The 25,469-nt window shown below is 37.6% G+C and overlaps 1 protein-coding gene across 3 annotated transcripts in view; it reads left to right on the forward strand.

Moving 5' to 3' along the window:
* The window catches only part of RNGTT (RNA guanylyltransferase and 5'-phosphatase), a 239,108-nt gene that overhangs the window by 171,802 nt on the left and 41,837 nt on the right, over positions 1 to 25,469 (forward strand). For all 3 annotated transcript variants that reach the window (XM_055535520.1, XM_055535517.1, XM_055535519.1), the window contains one exon: positions 19,836 to 19,902. In XM_055535520.1, coding sequence (XP_055391495.1) covers positions 19,836 to 19,902 — 67 coding nt within the window. The remainder of the gene's footprint in view (positions 1 to 19,835; positions 19,903 to 25,469) is intronic.

Raw genomic sequence — 25,469 nt, forward strand, 5'->3', positions numbered from 1 at the left:
CCATCCTCTTTTCTCTTCCCTTGAAAAGTCATAAAGATCCCACTATAATTTTCTTAATCCTTTGATGAAATCACTCTTGCTTTTGCATCTTTTATGTCCTATATGTCAGTTGTACTTCCTAAGGTTTTTCATAGCTGTGACTAACAATATTTTCGAAATATTTTTCATCAGTCATAACATTTGACCAGGAGCTTCCCTGGTGGCTCAGATGGTAAAGAATCTGCCTGCAATGTAGGAGACCTGGATTCAATCCCTGGGTTGGAAAGATCCCCTGGAGAAGGGAATGGCTACCCACTCCAGTATTCTTCCCTGGAGAATTCCATAGATAGAAAAGCCTGGCAGGCTACAGTCCATAGGGAAGATAATAGACTGCCTAGCAGTATGGCTGATTTGCCAGAATCCCATGGGATCAAGAAACATATTTTACCTTAAAGATTTTTTTCTTCATAAACGTTTGCTATTCTGCATGTGTAAACTGTTAGACCTAAGAGACAAAACTCCTGCCCTCTAAGACTAAACTTTTTTGCCCCCAGCACCCAGCAACTCTCTTCCCTGCCTTAAAAGAGATGTATGAAGAATCCATAGCTTCAAGTGAACCATCCTATTTGTAGTCAGACATATACTTGATCCATTAGAAATTTCACTTCAATCTGTATTACATGTGTGAGGTTGTTTTTATAAGTGTTCTTCATAGCCCGAAATGGTTATAATTCAAAGTACTGTGCTCATCATCATTGTAAGTAACTATATAGTTTGAGTTACACTTAGTCAGATTGCTTTTAAACTATGGATAAAACTTTCAATAAATGCATATTTTGTAGGTACTTTAAAAGCATCACTGGTAGGTAGTTTATAGATAATATTATATGTACTCTATTGGCACTAGGGTTCAAGAACCCGCCTGCCAATGCAGGAGATGCAAGACATGGAGAGGAGACAGAGGATCCTGGCGGGTGGAGTAGCAAAAGAGTTGGACATGGCTTACCAACTAAAAAACAACATATGCTATTAGAAAAAAAGAAAGCAAAGTATTCTGGATAATTTTAGTTATGGCATCCATGGGATTCTCCAGGCAAGAATACTGAACTGGGTTGCCATTTCCTTCTCCATTAGTTATGGCAGTAGCACCTAAAAAGGGTCTAGTTGCCATTTCTCTTCAGTGTGTCTTCACTTTAGACTGCCATACATAATCTTTTGAGTACCTCTCTAATGAATGACAAAACGTTGAAACTTAACCTGTTAGTAAGTACTTGTGAAACAGTTAATTTCCTGCAGTAACCGTGCACCTTTAGATTTTACTTTTATTTGTGTCATGCACATATACGGAGTTGTTTGCTTTATTTTAAGCTACCTTGATATTACCTTACTAAATTTATTTTACCTTATGAAATACTATAAATGTGCTTGCTATTTTCAGGTATTGTAGTAGAATTCTATTTTAAAACAGTACTAGTTGAAAGTTTTTTTAGTTTTCAGTTTGCTGCTTGTAACCATTTAAATTACAGAATCATATTAATAGGCCCTTCTTACCTGCCATCTGGCAGGAAATCTTATCAGTGCTGTTGTTCATATATAGTAATAAATATTGGCAATTAGTATAATAGCCATATTCTATGCAGCAATTTCTAGATTCCTTGTATATAATAGATATATTCAGTGTCTGTTCCTTCTCATTAGCTCTGTGTTTTTCTGATGGTAGAGATTGTTATTCTTATAAGCACTGTACCTTGTAATATAAAATGTAAAGACAACTTCACTTTCTTGTAAAATTAATCTGATTTCAGGGAGGCAACCCATTGCTTTACCTCATTGAATCACCCAAAGCATACTTACTGTTCCTCTCCCTCCCTATTAAAAGGGCATCTCACTGCATTTATGACATGCTCGATGTTCATATCGATTCTAAGACTTGCCTCATGCTACTTGCCTGCCACTGCCGCCTTGTTCTTTTTAATTAAGGAAAAAAGTCACAAGAACAACTTTTATGCTTTTGGAGACAAGGAACATTAGCGGATTAAATCTCTCTTGGCCATTTAACTGCAGTCCTTCTGTTGTTGGTATCTCTTATGTTGTTCTCCCGACTCCTCCTCCCTCCTCTGCTCTCCCATTTTCCCCATTCTTATCCCAGTAATTCAGTATCAAATCACCCTCTTGATGCAGAAATTCTAGTCTCAGAAAGAGGCTATTTTAAAATTAAAATTGTTAGGAGTAACACTTGATGGAAAGTGAAAAGGAGGCTGAACTTGTGAGTTCTGTAATATTAATATAACAGAACTTTAGGAAATAAAGTGAAATATTTGTTTGAGCTCAGAAATAAATTACTTTGGGCCCTACTACTCATAATCAGAGCATTTATAAGACAATGTTTGTTGACAGTTATGCCACAGGTGCTTTAAGATGTTTTAGATTCTAGTAAGGATGTAATACAGCAACATTTAAAAATTTTGCATAAATATCTCAGGTTTATTTTTTTAAAACTAGACTGAAGAAGAATTTTCAGAACCTGTTAAGCTTCTTCCTTATTTCTGTTATGCCTCATCTGTCATCTCATTTGTGGAAATCCTATTCTAAATTCCCCCAAACCATGTAATCTTATCTTATTTAGATCATACTAGAACATCAGCTGTCAGTTTTGGTTGTGCATATCAAAATATTTTATGGCAAAGTCATCTACATATAAATTTGCTTCATATTCATTTATTTAAAAATCTGCATTATATTTTTCAGTATTTTAAGTAACTTAATTTCAGTGGTTAGTTCTTCCCTAAGGACATATGGGTTGTTCTTTGTTTGCTTTGGTTTTTTTCTTCTGTTTAATTTTTTTTTTCCCACTTACCGAGCAACCATTGATCATGCGCCTTGTGTCAGGGCACTGTACTGGCGGTCTGGGATTATAATGTAAAATGCTATATGATGACACTTCATGGCATTTGATAAGAGTCTTAAAATATGAAGACTCTTATCAGTGGTTCCAGTGTTGGGTCTTACATTGAGGGCATGCACCTAAAGGAAGTCCCTGAAAACCAGTGTGTGATTTTACACTTAATCTGCAACCCTCTACTTTCAGGGTTTAAAAGTCTTAAGTAGTCAGAAGATTACTGCACTGCATAGTTTCTGTGGGCCTGTTAGAGAATTTACCAGTTTATCTCAGTTTATTATACTTCGAATATTTCAAACCTTCTACCTCTTTTGAAGAATAAGAGTCCCAAGGCAGGGATCATCTTTATGTCTCTGATACCTGGCCTAGAGTCGGAAATATACCATAAGTAAATGATACATAATAAATGGTTCAACTTCATAAAGAGAAGGAAGATGGGGAAGAGCCAAGATTGAATAGAGGATTGACCGATTTCCCTCCCTTGTTGACTTTTCTTTTTTACCCTTTGTTTCTCCTCTTAAAGAAGTAAACCACACTGACTGAGGAGGAGGTACTCTACACATCTGAAGAGGTTGGCTAGCGCGTTGCTAACCCCAAACTGATTCTATCCCTCATCATTGATTGTGTTGTGAGGAATTAATTATCCTTAACCAAACTTCTTAATTATTAAAGAACAGTGCCTGTACAGTGTGAGAATTAAGAACAAAGAGCCAGAGGAAAAGCAGTTTGATTCCCAGTTTGACCTCTTACAAGTTGTGTGCTCTTAGGCCAATTAGTAATTTCTATTAGCTTTTGCATCTATTAAATGGGGATAATAATGTCACCTAACTCATGGGATTCTTTGACAAGATTAAATGACAAATCTAAATTCCTAACACTAAAAGAGTATTCAAATTGAAATTCATACCAGAGAGAAGACCATGTAATGTAAAATTAAGCTTAGCAAAGGGTCTTGTACAATGAGGTTCTCAGTAAGTAACAACTATAATTATTATAGTTTTTGTGACTTTGTAACTATCAGTACTAATTTATAGTAATACACTTGACCCTTGAACAAGACAGGTTTCAATTGCTCAGATCCACTTATATGTGTTTTTCTTTTCTTTTTTTTTTTTAAGACACAATACTACAGTCCAACAGGATCCATGATAGTTTCAGTCTATAGATGAGGAACTCTGTGTGGGGAGGGTAGACTGTGAGTTATATTCAGCTTTTTTACTTTGCTGATGGTCGGTGCCCCTAAAGTGTGTTGTTCAAGGGTCAACTGTATATCATTACATGTAGATGTGTATGTACACACATGCAGTATAAATACATATACATACATGTGTGTGTGCTCAGTTGTGTCCGATTCTTTGTGACCCCATGGATTGTAGCCCACCAGGCTCCTCTATCCATGGGATTATCCAGGCAGGAATACTGGAGTCGGTTGCCATTTCCTCCTCCAGTGGATCTTCCAAACCCAAAGATCGAACCCATTTCTCCTGAATTGCAGGCGGATTCTTTACCACCGAGCCACTGAGGAAGCCGATATACATTCATACTGAGGTATCTGTTTACAGCATCATTTCTAACTACTCAGATAGTTATTCAGTCCTTAGAAGACATTCTTTTGTGACTTTGTGATCAAAGAAAAAGAGTTAGGTAATCTTGAAGGATATTTCATCCAGAGCTTAGAAAATTAGGTCTCTTCCACATTAGTATATGCATTTCTGAGAAAGCAATGGCAACCCACTCCAGTACTCTTGCCAGGAGAATCCCATGGATGGAGGAGCCTGGTAGGCTACAGTCCATGGGGTCGCTAAGAGTGGGACACGACTGAGCGACTTCACTTTCACTTTTCACTTTCATGCATTGGAGAAGGAAATGGCAACCCACTCCAGTATTCTTGCCTGGAGAATCCCAGGAACAGAGGAGCCTGTTGGGCTGCCATCTATGGGGTTGCACAGAGTTGGACACGACTGAAGTGACTTAGCAGCAGCAGCAGCAGCATCCAAACGGTTCATCTCTGTTCATTGTGTCAGCCAGTCTCTATCTTCCTTTCTGACTATCTGCCTCTTTCTTTTTCTCCCTCTTTTCTTACATGTAGATATGTGTGGATCATATACATTCTGACAGATGATTTTATCCAAGTCAATTCATTTTTTCTTCTTTTTAAAACATCCTGTATTTTGTAAATATACTTTGGGTCATTTAATGTATTCCACTGATTTAGGTTAGATTGTATGAATATTAAATACATTATTTCATTTAACCCTCAAAACATTTCTGTGAAGTTAAGTCATAACCATTTGCCAACAAAATACTGAGCCTACAAAGGATCTAAATGAGTTGCCTGAAGTTGTATGGATAATAAGCACCAAAGTTGGGAATCAGACATACAGTGTAATTTTTCAGCCACCTTTTCCACAGCATTATAACACTCTGAACAAAAAAGACCTAGAAATCTTCATCTATGAGTCATCTGTCTCAGGATAGATTACTTCCACAAATGTTATCCATTATATAGTGATTTTTAGTTGACTCAACTTCAGAATGGCCATTCCTGCCCTTGTAACCCTCCTTGTTAATTGGCAGAGTGGGAGAAAATAGAAGATTACAGATCTTTGACGAGAAAATAATAAGTGTTCAATTTGGGAAGGTATTAAGTCAATGGAGGGCTGGACAGCTTAAGCAAGGGGATGAAAAGGAAGGCTAAGATGTTTGTATAGAAATACAGATGAATTTGTAGACCACTAGACCATTCAAGTATGACCTAAATCAAATCCCTTATGATTATACAGTGGAAGTGAGAAATAGATTAAAGGGACTAGATCTGATAGAGTGCCTGATGAACTATGGACTGAGGTTCGTGACATTGTACAGGAGACAGGGATCAAGACAATCCCCATGGAAAAGCAATGCAAACAACCAAAATGGCTGTCTGGGGAGGCCTTACAAATAGCTCTGGAAAGAAGAGAAGCAAAAAGCAAAGGAGAAAAGGAAAGATATAAGCATCTGAATGCAGAGTTCCAAAGAATAGCAAGGAGAGCTAAGAAAGCCTTCCTCAGCGATCAATGCAAAGAAATAGAGGAAAACAACAGAATGGGAAAGACTAGAGATCTCTTCAAGAAAATTAAAAATACCAGGGAACATTTCATGCAAAGATGGGCTCAATAAAGGACAGAAATGCTATGGACCTAACAGAAGCAGAAGATATTAAGAGGTGGCAAGAATACACAGAAGAACTGTACAAAAAAGATCTTCACGACCCAGATAGTCACAATGGTGTGATCACTCACCTAGAACCAGACATCCTGGAATATGAAGTCAAGTGGGCCTTAGAAAGCATCACTACGAACAAAGCTAGTGGAGGTGATGGAATACCAGTTGAGCTCTTTCAAATCCTGGAAGATGATGCTGTGAAAGTGCTGCACTCAATATGCCAGCAAATTTGGAAAACTCAGCAGTGGCCACAGGACTTGAAAAGGTTAGTTTTCATTCCAATCCCAAAGAAAGGCAATGCCAAAGAATGCTCAAACTACCACACAATTGCACTCATCTCACATGCTAGTAAAACAATGCTCAAAATTCTGTAAGCCAGGCTTCAGCAATATGTGAACCGTGAACTTCCTGATGTTCAAGCTGGTTTTAGAAAAGGCAGAGGAACCAGAGATCAAATTGCCAACATCCGCTGGATCATAGAAAAAGCAAGAGAGTTCCAGAAAAGCATCTATTTCTGCTTTATTGACTATGCCAAAGCCTTTGACTGTGTGGATCACAATAAACTGTGGAAAATTCTGAAAGAGATGGGAATACCAGGCCACCTGACCCGCCTCTCAAGAAACCTATATGCAGGTCAGGAAGCGCCAGTTAGAACTGGACATGGAAGAACAGACTAGTTCCAAATAGGAAAAGGAGTAGGTCAAGGCTGTATATTGTCACCCTGCTTATTTAACTTATATGCAGAGTACATCATGAGAAACACTGGGCTGAAAGAAGCACAAGCTGGAATCAAGATTGCCGGGAGAAATATCAATAACCTCAGATACGCAGATGACACCACCCTTATGGCAGAAAGTGAAGAGGAACTCAAAAGCCTCTTGATGAAAGTGAAAGAGGAGAGTGAAAAAGTTGGCTTAAGCTCAACATTCAGAAAACAAAGATCGTGGCATCTGGTCCCATCACTTCATGGGAAACAGATGAGGAAACAGTGGAAACAGTGTCAGACTTTATTTTTCTGGGCTCCAAAATCACTGCAGATGGTGATTGCAGCCATGAAATTAAAAGACGCTTACTCCTTGGAAGGAAAGTTATGACCAACCTAGATAGCATATTCAAAAGCAGAGACATTACTTTGCCAACAAAGGTCCGTCTAGTCAAGGCTATGGTTTTTCCAGTGGTCATGTATGGATGTGAGAGTTGGACTGTGAAGAAAGGTGAGCGCCAAAGAATTGATGGTTTTGAGCTGTGGTGTTGAAGACTCTTGAGAGTCCCTTGGACTGCAAGGAGATCCAACCAGTCCATTCTGAAGGAGATCAATCCTGGGTGTTCTTTGGAAGGAATGATGCTAAAGCTGAAATCCAGTACTTTGGCCACCTGATGCAAAGAGTTGACTCATTGGGAGGACTCACCTGATGCTGGGAGGGTGGGGGCAGGAAGAGAAGGGGACAACAGAGGATGAGATGGCGGCTGGATGGCATCACTGACTTGATGGATGTGAGTTTGAGTGAACTTCGGAAGTTAGTGATGAACAGGGAGGCCTGGCGTGCTGCAATTCATGAGGTCGCAAAGAGTCGGACATGACTGAGCGACTAAACTGAACTGAACAGATGAATTGTAAAATAGATAAACTGGTACCTCAAGACTGAGGCTTCTCCATTCAATGAAAAATGAAAGTGTTTTTTGGAATGAGAGGAGAAAGGGATGATTTAAGGAGATTTAGAGACAGGAGGAGGTCTGGAACAATCTCTTTGGAAATCACTAAGAGAAAAATGTTTGAAGTTGTTGATAGACTTGTATTTTAGGAATGGTATTTTGGGACTTCCTAAAATTGTTATAAAATATACATAACATGAAACATACCTCTGTAACCATTTTTTAATTCTACAAATCAGTGATCTTAAGTACCCAGTACAGTACAACCATCACCATTGTCAGTTTCCAGAACTTTTTGATCATTTTAAACAGAAACTCGGTACCCATTAAACAGTAACTGTTCCTTTCTCACCTTGGTCTTGGTAACTGCTATTCTGCTTTCTGTCTATGAATTTGACTGTGCTGTGCACCTCATATGAGTGGAATATACAATATTTGTCCTTTTATGACTGGCTTCTTTCACTTAGCATAATGTTTTCAGACTTCTATCTTGTTTTGGGGGAGTAATCAAATTGATTTCACTGTAAAGGCATGAGGGTCTTTCAGTCATTTATAAAATATGGTCCTAGGCAGCTGGGTAACATTTAGTATCATGCTTTATAGCATCACCATCTAGTGATGTCTTACTTATGAATATCTCATAATTTCCTGTTGTCAGCCCAGCATATGATATTCTGAAACTTCATCTTAAATATACTTAGACTAGATTATGGTTGTTACATTACTGAAGTTAAACTATCTCACACATTATGTTGACCTTTGTTAGTTGATCAAGGTGTATATCAAGGATAAATATTGATTTATAAGCAAATAATTGATGTGCAGTATAGTATTCTGGTCACTTTTAAATTTGAAGTAATTAAAAATAGTTCATTAGTTATCAATGTGTTTTGAACAGATTTCAAAATAAAGGTTAAAGTGAATTGTTATAGTTTAAATTCTTTTACATGAGCTATTCAACTAGGTAAAAAGTTCCATCAAGGACTTTATAAACTAAGCCAGTCAAAAGTTACTCTGTTTGAACAAAAAAATACACTGAATTAAGGCAGGAACTGTCTGTCACTCAAAATAGGCACTTTCATAAGTGGAGTCTTGAAAATGATAAAGAATTAATTACTTAATAAAAATAGCTAATACATGCCTTAGCAATGAAAAAATACTAATTCAATATCTACCATCATTTATATTTTAAGGAAAGGGATGCATATGTAATATTTAGAAGAGTATTCAAATTAAAATTAATAGTGAAGAGAAAATCAATATAATGCATATTCTATCAATGGAGACATATAGGCAGTTTCTGGTAGTTTTTACAGTTCATGTGTCAACATTTTGTGGAGGGTTCTATGAATCTGAAATTCAGATTTGCAGTAATTCTTTTCAATGTAGAATATAACAGTCTTAGTCATTCTGGGGTCTGTGATTTTAAAAAACGACATTTCTCTCTTTGATTGATCATAGCTATTATTGAAATAGCTGGTAATATGTGACATGGTACTATAATTTAGACAGAAAAAAAATGGATTGTGAATTATATCCACTCAGCTTAAATTTCTCTGTTTCTTGTCTCCATGGCATCTTTTATACTTTTCTGCAGAAATGGCCCCTTAGCATAATGTTCCTACTTTTTCCCAGGGAAAAAGGAAGGCTGACGGTCAAAGTCTTATTCAGAGTATTCAAGGGAAACTTGTACAATAAAAATAGAGGGAGAAAATAAAATAAGATTCAGAATTTCCCAATACAGGAAACGAAAGTTTTAGTCACTTTTTTTTTTTTTTTTACAAATGTGCTTTACATATACATCTTGGAGTCAGTTTTCAAAAAGGTGAAAATTTATGGATATGGTGATGTTCACATAATTTCAGATATTTAGATTTGAGGCTAATCCCTATATAAATCACTCTCCTCTCTCTCCTTTTGTAGGTAGAAGTAAACTATAGCATAATTCTTATGATCAGTAGATAATAAAGCATGTGGGGAACTATATGTGTTAAATCATTTCCTTGTTAAAATCCACTTTTCAGACTATTCTGCTTCCTGTTTGCACAGGCAGTTCTTCAAAAAAACCAACTTGCCATTTAAGAATGATCTAGGTGGATTGGTAAGAATTATTCGTAGACTCAGTTTGCTATGTGGCCTGTGAACATTTATAGTTTCTTTTTTTAAAATATATTTAGTAAAATATGGAAGGTGAAGTTTGTACATTACTTTTTACAACTTTCAGTTCAGTTCAGTTCAGTCGCTCAGTCGTGTCTGACTCTTTGAGACCCCATGAATTGCAGCACGCCAGGCCTCCCTGTCCATCACCTGCTCCCGGAGTTCACTCAGACTCACGTCCATCGAGTCCGTGATGCCATCCAGCCATCTCATCCTCTGTCGTCCCCTTCTCCTCCTGCCCCCAATCCCTCCCAGCATCAGAGTCTTTTCCAATGAATCAACTCTTCGCATGAGGTGGCCAAAGTACTGAGTTTCAGCTTCAGTATCATTCCCTCCAAAGAAATCCCAGGGCTGATCTCCTTTAGAATGGAGTGGTTGGATCTCCTTGCAGTCCAAGGGACTCTCAAGAGTCTTCTCCAACACCACAGTTCAAAAGCATGAATTCTTCGGCGCTCAGCCTTCTTCACAGTCCAACTCTCACATCCATACATGACCACTGGAAAAACCATAGCCTTGACTAGACGGACCTTTGTTGGCAAAGTAATGTCTCTGCTTTTGAATATGCTATCTAGGTTGGTCATAACTTTCCTTCCAAGGAGTAAGCGTCTTTTAATTTCATGGCTGCAGTCACCATCTGCAGTGATTTTGGAGCCCAGAAAAATAAAGTCTGACACTGTTTCCACTGTTTCCTCATCTATTTCCCATGAAGTGATGGGACCAGATGCCACGATCTTTGTTTTCTGAATGTTGAGCTTAAGCCAACTTTTTCACTCTCCTCTTTCACTTTCATCAAGAGGCTTTTGAGTTCCTCTTCACTTTCTGCCATAAGGGTGGTGTCATCTGCGTATCTGAGGTTATTGATATTTCTCCTGGCAATCTTGATTCCAGCTTGTGTTTCTTCCAGTCCAGCATTTCTCATATGTACTCTGCATATAAGTTAAATAAGCTGGGTGACAATACACAGCCTTGACGTACTCCTTTTCATATTTGGAACTAGTCTGTTGTTCCATGTCCAGTTCTAACTGTTACTTCCTGACCTGCATACAGATTTCTCAAGAGGCAGATCAGGTGGTCTGGTATTCCCATCTCTTTCAGAATTTTCCACAGTTTATTGTGATCCACACAGTCAAAGGCTTTGGCATAGTCAATAAAGCAGAAATACATGTTTTTCTGGAACTCTCTTGCTTTTTCTATGATCCAGCGGATGTTGGCAATTTGATCTCTGGTTCCTCTGCCTTTTCTAAAACCAGCTTGAACATCAGGAAGTTCACGGTTCACATATTGCTGAAGCCTGGCTTACAGAATTTTGAGCATTGTTTTACTAGCATGTGAGATGAGTGCAATTGTGTGGTAGTTTGAGCATTCTTTGGCATTGCCTTTCTTTGGGATTGGAATGAAAACTAACCTTTTCAAGTCCTGTGGCCACTGCTGAGTTTTCCAAATTTGCTGGCATATTGAGTGCAGCACTTTCACAGCATCATCTTTCAGGATTTGAACTAGCTCAACTGTTATTCCATCATCTCCGCTAGCTTTGTTCGTAGTGATGCTTTCTAAGGCCCACTTGACTTCACATTCCCGGATGTCTGGCTCTAGATGAGTGATCACACCGTCGTGATTTATTGAAAAGTAATTGATATATGATAAACTGTACATAGTTTAAGTGTGCACTTAGATTTTTAAGTGTGAAATGACCACTCCTGGAACAAGATAATGGACATACCCATCACCCTGCAGAGTTTCCTCCTGCCCTTTGTTAATCCTTCTCTCCCTCTCTCCTCCAGCACCCTTCATGCCCTTTTCTGGCAACCATGCTGTTGGTATTCATTTTCTAGAATCTTAAATAAATGGAAACACACAATATGTGTGTTCCCTCTCCGCCTGCTTCTTTTAACATTAGATTCATCCATATTGTTACATGTATCAATAGTCAATTTCTTTTTATTGCTGAGTAGCCTGTTGTTGTATAGCTGTGTCACAGTTTACTTATCTCTTCACCTGTGTGCAGATGGACATTTGAGGTATTTTCAGTCTTGGCTATTACAAATAAAGCTGCTGTGAGACTTGGGTACAAGTCTTCTCATAGATGTGTGCTTTCATTTGTCTTGAAATGGGGTTGGCAATTTTTTTCTTCGGAGACTCAGACAGTAAGTGTGTTAGGCTTTATGGACACTGTGATCTGAAAGCTCCAGGTGGTAAGCTGGGGTAGTGGTAGGACTCACTTACTTGTTTCCTTTCTATGGGTACCACTGACCTGTGCTACCTTTTGACCAATTTCTGAAAACCATTGTACGACATTGTGTTTTTAGTTGGTTAGAGGGAGTAGGACCTAATTCAGTTCTTACTACCCTTATCCTTGGCTGGAAGTAGAAATTTTATCTGTACATTTTTAATGTACTTGTGTTTCTTTTTAAAAAAATTTTAATGTTTTTCCATTTAAAACCGTTATACCATCATGCCCAGATATGTGAGTTCTCTGTTTTCATATTATATTTATTCCGTAGAATTTGTAGCTCCAGTACTCAGCAGGGGTCGGGAAGATCCCCTGGAAGAGGGCATGGCAGCCCACTTCAGTATTCTTGCCTGGAGAATTCCATGGACAGAGGAGCCTGGTGGGCTACAGTGCATGTGGTCGTGAAGAGTTGGACACGACTGAAGCAACTTAGCACGAATGCATGCTCTAAGAAGTAGAGAGAGTGACTTGTGGATTCCCTAGAAGTTCATCTCTTAAAACACTCATCTATTTATACAAGAATATTAAAATATGTTGATATACCAATTAGTAATGTACCCCTCATTTAGGAGTCACTATTATTCTCTTACTGATTGCTTGTGTTTTTTTTTTTCTTTGTGCTTTTTATATAAAGACCTTTTATAGTATTATAGTATACATTTAATACTATATGTATATATATGTAATATATATATATGCAAAAAATATGTAAAACATAAATGTACAGCTTCATGAAATTTCATGTAACCAACACACATTTAACCATTACTCAGAACAAGAAGGAAAATGTTGCTATCACCCTAGATGCCTCCAGTATGCTACTTCTCATTCACAAGCTTCTCTCTCCCACCAAAGATGACCGTTGTCTGTACATCTGTGCTTTCTTGCTCTTTTTTATACTTTTATTATTTAGGTATCCAACTCCAAACACTGGGGTTTGGTTTTGCCTGATTTTGAAACTTATATAAATGCAACCCTATATTTTTTTATGTTTGGCTTCATGTCTCCTTAATATAATCTTATTATAATCTGTGACAGTACCTCACTTGTGCTTTTCATGCTCTTAACACTTTTTGAAGAATATTAGTTATTATATAGAATGCCCCTTAGGTTGATCTTTTTGAGGGGATACTTTTAGAGAAGAACACCATGGAAGTGATAGAGTGCCCTTCTAGGTGCATTGTGTTATGTTGAGGGGGCGGGTAGGTAAGGCAGTCATGTTGGTTTTGATTATTTGGTTAGTTTTCTGAATTTCTGTACCCTGAAGTTACTGTGTGTGTGTGTGTGTGTGTGTATTGTAACTAATAAGTGTTTTCTGGGGAGGATCTTTGAGACTAGGCCAGTGTCATGTTTCTCATCCTACCTTCATCTCCTAGTTTTAGTATCTTTCAGTGGTTTTTTCTTGCAGCAATAGTTATCATAACGTTTTTTTCAATTTCATTTTGGCGAATATTTCAAATATGGTGAATTTCAGTTTCCTTCATTCTTTCTCAGTGCATTAATAGGGATTGAAATGTAAAGAACCACTGTCCCTTCTTTGTGATATACTTACTCATATTACTGAAGACTTAGGAGTAATTCACTGCGTGGGTTCTAAGCCAGCACTCTGATTCGATTTCGCTGTTTGGCTTTGGCCGCTGGAAACGCCTTCAGTTCGGCCTCTGTGAGCGTTTGGTGCACTGTCATCACGTGTCCGTACCTCCTGACTTCCCGGTGCCACAAGACGTTCTAGGCTCTTCTTATAATTGTCCTTCCTCAGTCCAGAATCAACCTTTTCTCTAAAGAGGCAAATGTTCTTGTCTTAGTTGGTGAAGATTGATGGTTGGAAACACAGATCGACATCCTCAGCAGGGTCATTGCTGCTGGGTGTCATTACAGACCCTGTCAGTTGTCAGAGTTAGGAATGTATTGTATACTGACATGCACCTACACACACACTTATATTTATATCTTTATCTATCTGTGAATTTATTAAAAGCCAAGAGTTCCAGTTGATACCTCTTGATTCTAATCCAATATCATTATGTTCACTCTAGCCTCTCCCCTTTTCTTATTTATAACTTTGCACAGTGAGCAATCTGTATCTCCTTATCCATGGAATACTTGTTTTTTAAATTCTTATATACATATGATGTATTTTCATAATTACTAACCCATACCCCTGTGCGAAACAAGTTTATGAACTCAAGGACTTATATACAGTTCTTTTTATTTGTAGACTTACAGAATATGCTAAAATTCTCTCTTCTGAAGTTGCTCCCTTAATGTGGTATATTATTCATCTGTATATGCTTATACATTACGTTAGTATTTACTTTCTGAATATTGGTGGCTCAACTTCATTTCTTCATATATACCTTTGCAAAATGATTCAGCTTTCTTTTGTTTACTTCAGCATCTTATTTATCCTTCCCCAGTCTTATATATTATTTCTGTTATTTGTATCAGTGTATATTTCACAAAGATCATGTTCAGGTAATTTATTTCTAACAACACACAGATTCTTTATTTAAACATGGTGGTGGTGGTTTTTGTTTTTTCATGATGCACTAGAGCATTTTGTTACTCTTATACAAGGATTTAGAAAGCAAACCAGAAAAGTGTAGGCTACAGAAAAATCTGTAAGGATAATAATAAACTCATTCATTTGCTCATTCATGTTTTATCTGTGCCTAATGGCATATGCTGCTTTTACTTACATTATATTACAAGTCTCAAAGAATAATGTAGGCCTTCTCAATAATGTACATTTTCTCAAACTCAGAAGGGCCCTATTGATCCTATTCTAAGTGCCTTGACTTTCTCTTTTTTCCTAGTACTAAATGTATTGGATATAGTCTGCTCTTTGGGGAACTTGCTCTTTGGCTTAGAAGTGGGATTTTATTTAAGTCAGTCAGTATTCAAGGTACTGTAAGTTTTTTCAAAGTATTTTATTGCAGCTGAAAAATGTATCAGTTAGTGGGTAATGTAATTAGGGCTTGTAGACAGAACAGTTAATTTTGAGTTATTTAGCTTATTTTTAGAAAGATCCCCTTTGCCTTTTTTTAAACTTTTAATTTGAAATAATTATAGACTCAATTTCCTTTCAAAGCAGTTTTTTCTAAGCCTGATATATCATCACTGAATGATGATGAATGAGGTTCTTTTAAATGATGTTCTTTCTATTACCTGCCAAGTTTTATTTTTCCTTTATGTGAGAAAATTTTCTGGAAATAATTTTGCAGCTTTCTTTCCAGAATAGATATTTGTTAATATTTGTATTTGGGAAATTGAAGCAAAATGAACATCAGTCTTGCCTATCTTTACTTTTTTCCAAAAGCTCTAATAGATTTTCTTTCTTTTTCCCAATAATGACTTCTTATTCCAAAAATGTCTTTGGTAGCCACGTTGTAGAAGCATTTACCTTACCTTACCTTAAGTCGCTCACTCAGTCGTGTCCGACTCTTTGCTACCCCATGGACTGTAGCCCACCAGGCTCCTCTGTCCATAGGATTCTCCAGGCAAGAATACTGGAGTGGGTTGCCTTTTCCTTCTCCAGGGGATCTTCCCGACCCAGGGATCAAACCCAGGTCTCCCACATTGCAGGCAGATGCTTTAACTTCTGAGCCACCAGGGAAGCCCCATAGAAGCATTTGGTTATAAGCAAATATTTTGGGAGTTATTAGCATTTGTATAAAGATTATGTTAATATTCACCTAACAGAAGTTGCAAAACCATTACCTGGTACTAAATGAGTCAGGGTTTTTACTTTAACACATACTTTTTAACATATACATTTAAGTGCATCTATCAATGGTGAATTAAGGCCTTTACTCTGGGATTGAAATGTGATTGCTATATAACATACGAGTACCCTGTCATAATGAAACAGTGCCTATTATTTGACAATAATTATGCATACAATCTGGCAAAATAATTTTTTGAAAGGTAAAAGCATTTTAAGAAATGTTCCATCTTATAAGTTGGAATTTTTGTTCTCAGAGTATTAATTATTTTACACATAGCAAACCTTTAAATTATAGTACATATTAAAACCCACTCAAATGAAGGGGTAGTATAATTTATGGTAAGGAATAATATGTACATGGATGAGAAAGAACAAGATTTAAAAAGCAAAATATATATATGCTTTGTAACTAACATATTTAAGATATTTCTTGTTTAGAAGGTAGTTATTAGATAGGCAAGTTGAAGAGGGGGACACTAAATTGTATATTGGCATGCTTCCTGAAATGCATATGCATAGTAATTAGGGACATTGATTTTTAAATGTCAGCCAGCTTTTATTCTCTCCCTTTTCTAGCATCTATTTGTATGAAGTGACTATTCTTACTTCTAAAAGGAGTTTATCAAGCTTTTTGTGAACATTTGTTATATAGGAAATAAATTACCACTGCTATATATAACTAACATTAATTTTGTGATACTAGCAATTTGTGACTGATTTAAAGTTTTATTGATTTGATTAATTTCTTATTTGTCAAATGATGGTGAAGAAATTCTCCATTTCCCAACTGAGACATTTGGGGACATTTCTCATGCTTTCTACTTGCATCCAGTAAACAAATATGCCTTTAGTCGTTTATAACCTTCAACAGCATGTTAAAATGTTTTACTTTAAGATTCACATTCCAAACTTAAGTAGCTTTTTGCTAAACTGGTTTAATTTATTATTGTGTTTATCTGCTATTAGCACTCTTAGAATGGCAGTCCACTCCAGTATTCTTGCCTGGAGAATCCCATGGACAGACGAGCCTGGCAAGCCCTAGTCCATGGGGTCACAAAGAGTTGGACACAACTAAGTGGCTAACATTTAGTGGCCTTTAATACTTTATAGGCTTTTAAAGAATGTAGGGAACAGAGAATATTCCTGAGAGATGGAATATCTGTTTACCTAATTCATAAAATCAAAGATGCTTTGAAAGGGTGCTCTGTTAGTCTCACTAGAGCAAGTCAGTGGAAAGTTAATGTAGAGGTGGAAAATTTTTCCCTTCTCTTCTAGATTCTTTGAACCTAGATCCTGGGTTGGCAAGATCCCCTGGAGGAGGGCATGGCAACCCACTCCAGTATTCTTGCCTGGAGAATCCCCATGGACAGAGGAGCCTGACAGGCTACAGTTCATGGGGTTGCAAAGAGTTGGACACAACTGAGCAACTCAGCACAGCACTAGGTTCTTTGGTCTAGTAATTAAATTGACATAAGACAAATTAGCAGAAAACATATTTAAGTTGGTACATACAGGATCCCCTGTGATAAGAGACTCAAGAGCAAGTTGGACAGTTGAGGCTTATGTGCTATTACTCCTTGGAAGGAAAGTTATGACCAACCTAGATAGCATATTCAAAAGCAGAGACATTACTTTGCCAACAAAGGTCCGTCTAGTCAAGGCTATGGTTTTTTCCTGTGGTCATTATGGCTGTGACAGTTGGACTGTGAAGAAAGCTGAGCACCGAAGAATTGATGCTTTTGAACTGTGGTGTTGGAGAAGACTCTTGAGAGTCCCTTGGACTGCAAGGAGATCCAACCAGTCCATTCTGAAAGAGATCAGCCCTGGGATTTCTTTGGAAGGAATGATGCTAAAGCTGAAACTCCAGTACTTTGGCCACCTCATGTGAAGAGTTGACTCATTGGAAAAGACTCTGATGCTGGAAGGCATTGGGGGCAGGAGGAGAAGGGGACGACAGAGGATGAGATGGCTGGATGGCATCACTGACTTGATGGACGTGAGTCTGAGTGAACTCCGGGAGTTGGTGATGGACAGGGAGGCCTGGTGTGCTGTGATTCACGGGGTCGCAGAGTCGGACACGACTAAACGACTGAACTGAACTGATGCTAAGGAGTGGGAGTAGGGCCTGGGTCTTCAAAGGGGAGGAGAGTGACTCATAGGATAATAAAACCTAATGTGTGGTATTTAGAAGTTTGCCCTGCCATGCAGGTAGGACTTGCAGATAACATTACCGTAATAGCTGTTTTTCTGGACCAGGCCCCCTATCTAAATTCTTTTAGGTAGTTAAGGGAGAGGTAAAAGTTTTTCCTGAGTCTTCTGGATTTTGATTGCCATCAGCTGAAAATAATCCACACATCAAGTGGCATATTTTAGGCCGGCATGTTCTCCCCTTCAGTAATAACACAAGTACTCACACTGTCACCTGGTGACGATGATTATAAGACACCATTGAGTAGTTACTTTAATTGTGTGCTTCTCTTACCCTGCATGACTACATGCTCCACAAGTATAGTTCTGTTTTTTTTTAATGTTTATTTTTTTATATTTCTGGCTCTTCTGGGTCTTCATTGCTGCACAGGGTTTTTTTCTCTAGCTGCAGTGAACAGGGGCTACTCTCTAGTTGCAATACATGGCCTTCTCATTGCAGTGGCTTCTCTTGATCAGAACACAGGCTTTAGGGCACACGGGTTTCAGCAGTTGCAGCTCACAGGCTCTAGAGCGTAGGCTCAATAGTTGTGGTACACAGGCTTAGTTGCTTTACAGCATGTGTAATCTTCCTGGATCAGGGATCAAACTTACGTGTCCTGCATTGACAGGTGGATTCTTGACCACTGAGCCACTAGGGAAGCCCTGATACAGCATGGTTCTAATGATGGTATTTCCTTATTCATAATGTTTCATGTAGTCAAGAATGATGTGTGCATGCACAGTTGCTACAGTCGTGTCTGACTCTTTGCGAGTCAGGGACTGTAGCCTGCCAGGCTCCTCTGTCCATGGGAATCTCCAGGCAAGAATACTGGAGTGGGTTGCCATGCCCTCTTCAGGGGATCTTCCCCACTCAGGGATCAAACCCCCATCTCCTACATTGCAGGCAGATTCTTTTCTGCTGAGCCACCAAGGAAGCCCCTAGAAGTCAAGAATGGTAGACCTCTTTAAATAGGAAGGAAGGATGCAGGAAAGTTAGCCAGTTTATCCCCACCCTCCAGATGGTTTTTCACTTTTATGTGCACTTATTGTTTGTACAAAAAATAAATATTGCTTATGAAATAAAGATATGAAGTCTGACATTCTATGGCCCATTTTAAGCTTTCTTTGGGTTTTCATCTCCAGCTAACTTATCCCTTTCTTGAGCCATACTTGTTTCCTTTTTTGCTTCAAATCTTCTGCATTCTCAGGATTTAGTTTATAAAATTTTCCCTTTGCTTTACCCACCCATCAGAGTTAAGTCTTAATTCCACCTATTCAGGCTTCTCCAGCTCCCTCCATTGCAAGTACCTCTCACTCCACTACTTTGCAATGATAAATACCTCTGCAATAGCATTTATCAGAGACTGCCTTTTGTTGTAGTTAATTGTTTGTGTGTCTGGTTTTCCTGTTAGATTTTGGGAGTGAACTATTTAGGTTTGTATTAATATTGTCTCCATAGTGAATGGTATAGAAACACAAAGAATGTTTCTTGAATTGAACTCATAGATTTTTAAATCTATGCACTGCTTAATTCTCTTCTGTGGAGTGATTTTGCTAGAATTACTATTTTGTTGGATTGTTTTGCATTTAAGTTGCCATTTTCAATGTTTATCCACCATTTTCTGAAGTATAAGAATTATTCCTTTGCTGGTTACTGTTCCATCATGCAAAAGATAAGAATAGTTGCATAGATATTAATTTTTTCATATTAAGTATCTATTATGCAAATTTTGATAATTATACAACCTTATATTTAAGGAAGAATATTTTATAAATGGTGTTTTTCTTTTCATTTGTAGGTTGCTTCCTCAGAACATTGGCCTTCTCTATGTTGGAGGTTATGAAAGACCCTTTGCACAAATCAAGGTATGATTGTTCACTTTCTAACATTTTTTCCTAGGTACAGTTCATTCGTCCAGAACCCACTAAAATCCTTCAAGTAACTATCACAAAAATTGGGGAATGTGAATTATTAATTTTGTTTGCTTTTACATATCTCTGCTGAAATAGTACTTCAGCTTTTCAGTGAATCAGTTAGTTTAATAATCTTGACCATAATAAATTTGACCAGTACAATTTGGTGATTAGTTAAGAAGAGTACAATTTAGAGCTTCATTACCCTATTTTCCAGTAGAATTTTTTTGACAGCTTTATGAGGTATAATAGACATGTAAGAAAATATACATATTTAAACTGTACAGTTTGACATCCAGTTACACTTACCCTTGTGAAACCATCATCACAATCAAGACAAATAACATATCCATCACCCCTAAAAGTATCTTTGTGCCCCATTGAATTCCCCCACCTCCTCCCTTTCCTTTTTCTCCTCCAGTTCCCAGGTGACCACTGATCTAATCACTATGGATTAATTTGCACTTGCCAGAATTTTATCTAAATGGAATCATACTGTATTTCTTTCTTTTGGCTTCTTTGATTCAGTTATTATTTTGAGATTCACCCATGTTGTTACACTTCAGTAGCTCATTCCTTTTTATTGCTGAGTAATATTTCATTATATGGTTTTAGCACAATTTCTCTATCTTTTTACATATTGAGGGACATTTGGGTTGTTTCTACTTTTTGGCTGCTATAAATAAAGCTGCTGTGAACATTTGTATACAAGTCTCTGTATGGACATATATTTTCATTTCTCTCAGGTAAATACCTAACACCAAAATGATTGAGTTAAATGGTGAAAGTGGCTCAGTCGTATCTGAGTCTTTGCGATCCTTGTACAGTCCATGGAATTCTCTAGGCCAGAATACTGGAGCGGGTAGCCTTTCCCTTCTCCAGGGGATCTTCCCAACCCAGGGATCGAACCCAGGTCTACCCACATTGTGGGCAATTTCTTTACCAGCTGAGTCATAAGGGAAGCCCAAGAGTACTGGAGTGGGTAGCCTATCTCTTCTCCAGCAGCTCTTCCCTACCCAGGAATCGAACTGGGGTCTCCTGCACTGCAGGTGGATTCTTTACCAACTGAGCTATTAGGGAAGCCTGAGTTAAATGGTAGCTGTGTGTTTTAACTTTTTAAGAAACTACCAAACTGTTTCCCCACCATCAGGATGAGTGCCGTTCCTCCATTTCATCATCAAACATTTGGTATTGTCAGTCTTTGAGTTTAGGCATTTTTGTAGGTATATAGTATTTCATTGTAGTTTTAATTTGCTCTTCTGTAATGACTAATAATATTGAGCATCTTCTCATGTACTATTTGCCATTTATAATCTCTAGTGAGGTGTGTGTTCAAAAACTTGCGATTTTTTGTTTTTGTTTTCTTAAACTGTTGAGTTTTGAACATTCTTTGTATCTTCTGAATATAAGTCTTTTATCAGATATGGGATTTCTCTTAACAAGACCCTCAAAGAGCAAAAATTCTTAATATTGATGGAATTCAGTTTATTACTCTTTTTTCATGGCTCCTGCTTTTAGTATTGATCTAAGAAACGTTTGCCTAGCCCAGAGGCAGAAAGATTTTTCTTCTGTGTATCATTCTGGAATCTTTATAGTTCTGGGTTTTACATTTAGGTTTATTATCTAATTGAAATAATTTTTGTATGTGATGCAAGGTTCAAGGTAAAGAGGAATATTGGCCTTCCTATACCCCAACCCTTTTTGGCACGAGAATATCCAGTTGTTCTAAAACCATTTGTTAAAAAAGACTATCCTTTCCACCACTGCAGTGTCTTTGCATCTCAGTTGAAAATCAGTTCACCATATGTGTGTGTGTGAATCTCTATTTCAGAACTCTTTATTCTGTTCCATTGACCTATGTGTCTATACGGTGCTGTATCAGTCATGTTCAGCTCTTTGCAACCCCATGGACTGTAGCCCACCAGGCTCCTCTGTCCACGGAATTCTCCAGGCCAGAATACTGGAGTGGGTTGCCATGCCCTCCTCCAGGGGATCTTCCTAACCCAGGGATCAAATCCAGGTCTCCTGCATTGAAGGTGGATTCTTTACCATCTGAGCCACCAAGGAAGCCCAAGAACACTGGAATGGGTAGCCTAACCCTCCTTAAGGGGATCTTCCCAATCCAGGAATCAAACCAGCCCTTCCTGCATTGCAGGCAGATTCTTTACCGGCTGAGGTACAAGGGAAGCCCCATGTGTCTATACTATAGGCCTTCGCTAATATCAGTCTTGATTTTCGTGGCTGTAAAATAAGTCATGAAATCAGGTAGTGTAAATCTTCCAAGTTTGTTCTTTTCAAAGTCCTTTCCCCTTGTGTATATGACAATTTTTATGCTTTGAAAAACAAAGGTTTTTTTCAGAGTATACTGAGCCTGAATAGGACATATAAGATATATAATACTGAGGAGATTAGTCACATTATTGACATTATTAAATACCTTATTTAGCTACCATAGCATCAGCATTTCTTTAAATACCTTCCTTAGTTTAACTTAAGACACTCAGAAGTCCATGTTAAGGTCTTAAGTTGTGAACCCTCTTGAATGTTTCTGATTCCCTAAGTAATGACAGGAATTCAGGTACTTTGGTTTTTTTTCCTATTCTTAACATCCCTGGAACACAAGTGGAGTTGCCAAGAGTCTCTTCATAAGCCTCCCTCACTATCCTGTTCACCAAATTCTATAGTAAAACCAGGAATCCTGATAAGTTTCAGCAGAAACATTTCTAAAAGCCCAACTTTTTTTCCTATCCACTGATTTGGAAAATCCTCTTTCCCCTTATTAGAACTGAAATAATGAAAAAGTGAGAGAGATATCTGATAAATTTAAGGAAGGGTAGAATTTGTGTGTGTGTATGTCTGTTACATGTTACATGTTATCTCAAAAACAAGTGTATGTATGAGGGTGATTCCTCCATCACTCACCTCATCCATTAACATATCATTTTCTTTATTTAGGCCATTTCTATCAAGCCCAGTGACAGAGGTCAATCCTTTGTCAACCCTTTATGCCTCGATAATCAACTCAATAGAAAAAAGTCCATTATTTTAGGGCATGTTTTTCCTTTGATGTTTCCATGGGAAAGATTTCTTTCATATGCTATGAAAGGATTTCTTATCCTCATTAATTATTGAGGTTCTTTTATAATTCCTGTGGTTCTTATGAAAATGCTATATAGATCCTATCTAATTAGAATGCTTACAAGTTAATTGGAAAACAACAACAAAAAAAACCCCCATAGTTTAAATGCTTGAGATTAGGCTAGAAATTTAAATTTCTTTTTCTGCCCCTTACCTTGCATCTGATTTCTTTTGGTCATGAAGTACCAGTATTTTTCTCTCTTTAAATGTAATGATACTATATTATATGGTATAGATATCATATATAACCTTTAATAAATGGAAATGGCTTTGCTTTTCTTAAGAGAATATTGGTTGGAATTTTTATAAATCAAGATAGGCGTTCATTTGAATATTTAAGAAAAGGAATTCTCATTTTATTAACATCACAAGACTAAATGTGAGTGGCTTGGTGTTAGAGGTTACATTTGTTAAAGAGAAATTTCACGGTTGTATTTCTAAAAAGGAGCTCCAATTTATAAAGATCAAAAAGAAAAAGAAAAACACAAAAAGGGTGATAGATACTTGGACAAGCATTAAATGAGTTCAGAAATTTGCTATAGGGTGACAATAGATGTGTGTACTGTTAGTGTATAATATGAATTGTTACCACCATCTTTCTCTCCCTCCCTCCTTCACACCCTAGATACAGATGTGTACAAACATGGAACTTCATTATAGTTTTAGACCAGCACATCTATATGCTAGCTTCAGGTTTCATTATTTTTAGAGGAAGTTATTCCAACTTTGCCTTTTGCATCTCCTAACATCTTCTATAAGTCATTGGAAGGTTCTTTTTTCAAAGAAGCTCAGTCCTTAAGTTTTCATGGGAAATTTGTCATCCGAAGAACTTGATTTTAAACACGCATGATTATGCTCTTATTTTATCCTAAAATATGATAAACTAAAACACTGGTCATCTTATAATGAGTTATAATACAGTGTAAGAAAAGAATTGTCTCACATATCCACAGCTACTGTTGAGTGCTGTAAATGAAGCACATTTCACCTTCATCCAATACTAACTTCTGTCACCATCGTTGAGATTAAGATAGGTTTCTAAATGTACTGGGTTGTGTGTGACTTAGGGTTTTCTTAAGAAAGAAATAGATTTCATTATATCTTTATATTCAGTCTTTGAAATTCAAAAGAAACATTTTGATTAAAGTAAAATTTTACTTAATTCCTATTCCTATGCTTTCAGGTTGTCAGAAACTTTTTGGGGTGGTTATTTCTATATGTCTTTGCATAATACCTTTGTCTTAGTTCAGTGTGTATATAATCCTGTTATCCATAGTTTTTATAGACATGGTCAAGTTTAAATTATAGTTTACATTGTACACCTATTATTCAGTGTTGTTTTCTAAAGCATTTTATAGTCTGATAAAAATCTCAGTGCTATTCTCATAGGGTTCTAGTCCTGGAGGCTCCACTTAGCAGCCAGAATCCATAAAACAAAGAAAGATTGAAGCCTGTCAGCATCACTTTTAATCAACTTAGTGGTTGTTATGGAGAGTCTCAAGGCCACAGGGCTGTCTCTCCCTACCAGGCTTGATATTAGTTGCCTCTTGCAGTCCTGTCAACTCAAGAAGTGTGTGAAGCTGTGAGGCTGAGTCACGTACAGTTTCCACTTTGACACCACAGAACAGCTGAAAGATGTCTTCTGTATTTTAACTATGAATTCCATGCAGCAGCCATATGTGAAAAGTAAGGAATATAAACTTTATTCTGAAGCAGTTATTTTATAATCAGTACAGCTGAGTTATTCTCTGCCTCATGCCCAGTTCCATTCCTGCTGCGGAACTGGGTGCCATTAGTCACAGTCTCATACTCTAAGCTTTCTGAGCTTCAATTTTTAAAAGTCTCCTTACAGCCCAGGAAATATATGATTGGTGTTTGTATCCATATGCATATGCAGTAGGTACAAAAAAGACTCCAAAAGAGATGGGGTCTCTCTTAGAGAATACTGAAAAAGCTAAGAAGATTGATTCTGTTTGTTCACTGACTGATGGTGTTTTAAAAAATGTGTGGCTCATTAGATCAGTCAGTTCAGTTCAGTCACTTAGTCATGTCTGACTCTTTGTGACCCCATGGATGGCAGCATGCCAGGCTTCCCTGTCCATCACCAACTCCTAGAACTTGTTCAGACTCAGGTCCATTGAGTCAGTGATGCCATCCAACTATTTCATCCTCTGTCATCCCCTTCTCGTCTTCTGTCGTCTGCTTCTCCTCCTGCCTTCAGTCGTTCCCAGCATCAGAGTCTTTTCCAATGAGTCAACTCTTCGCATGAGGTGGCCAAAGTACTGGAGTTTCAGCTTTAGCATCATTCCTTCCAAAGAACACCCACGACTGATTTTCTTTAGGATTGACTGGTTTGATCTCCTTGCAGTCAAAGGGACTCT

The sequence above is a fragment of the Bubalus kerabau genome, chromosome 9 (assembly GCF_029407905.1).
Source record: "Bubalus kerabau isolate K-KA32 ecotype Philippines breed swamp buffalo chromosome 9, PCC_UOA_SB_1v2, whole genome shotgun sequence".
NCBI lineage: Eukaryota > Metazoa > Chordata > Mammalia > Artiodactyla > Bovidae > Bubalus > Bubalus kerabau.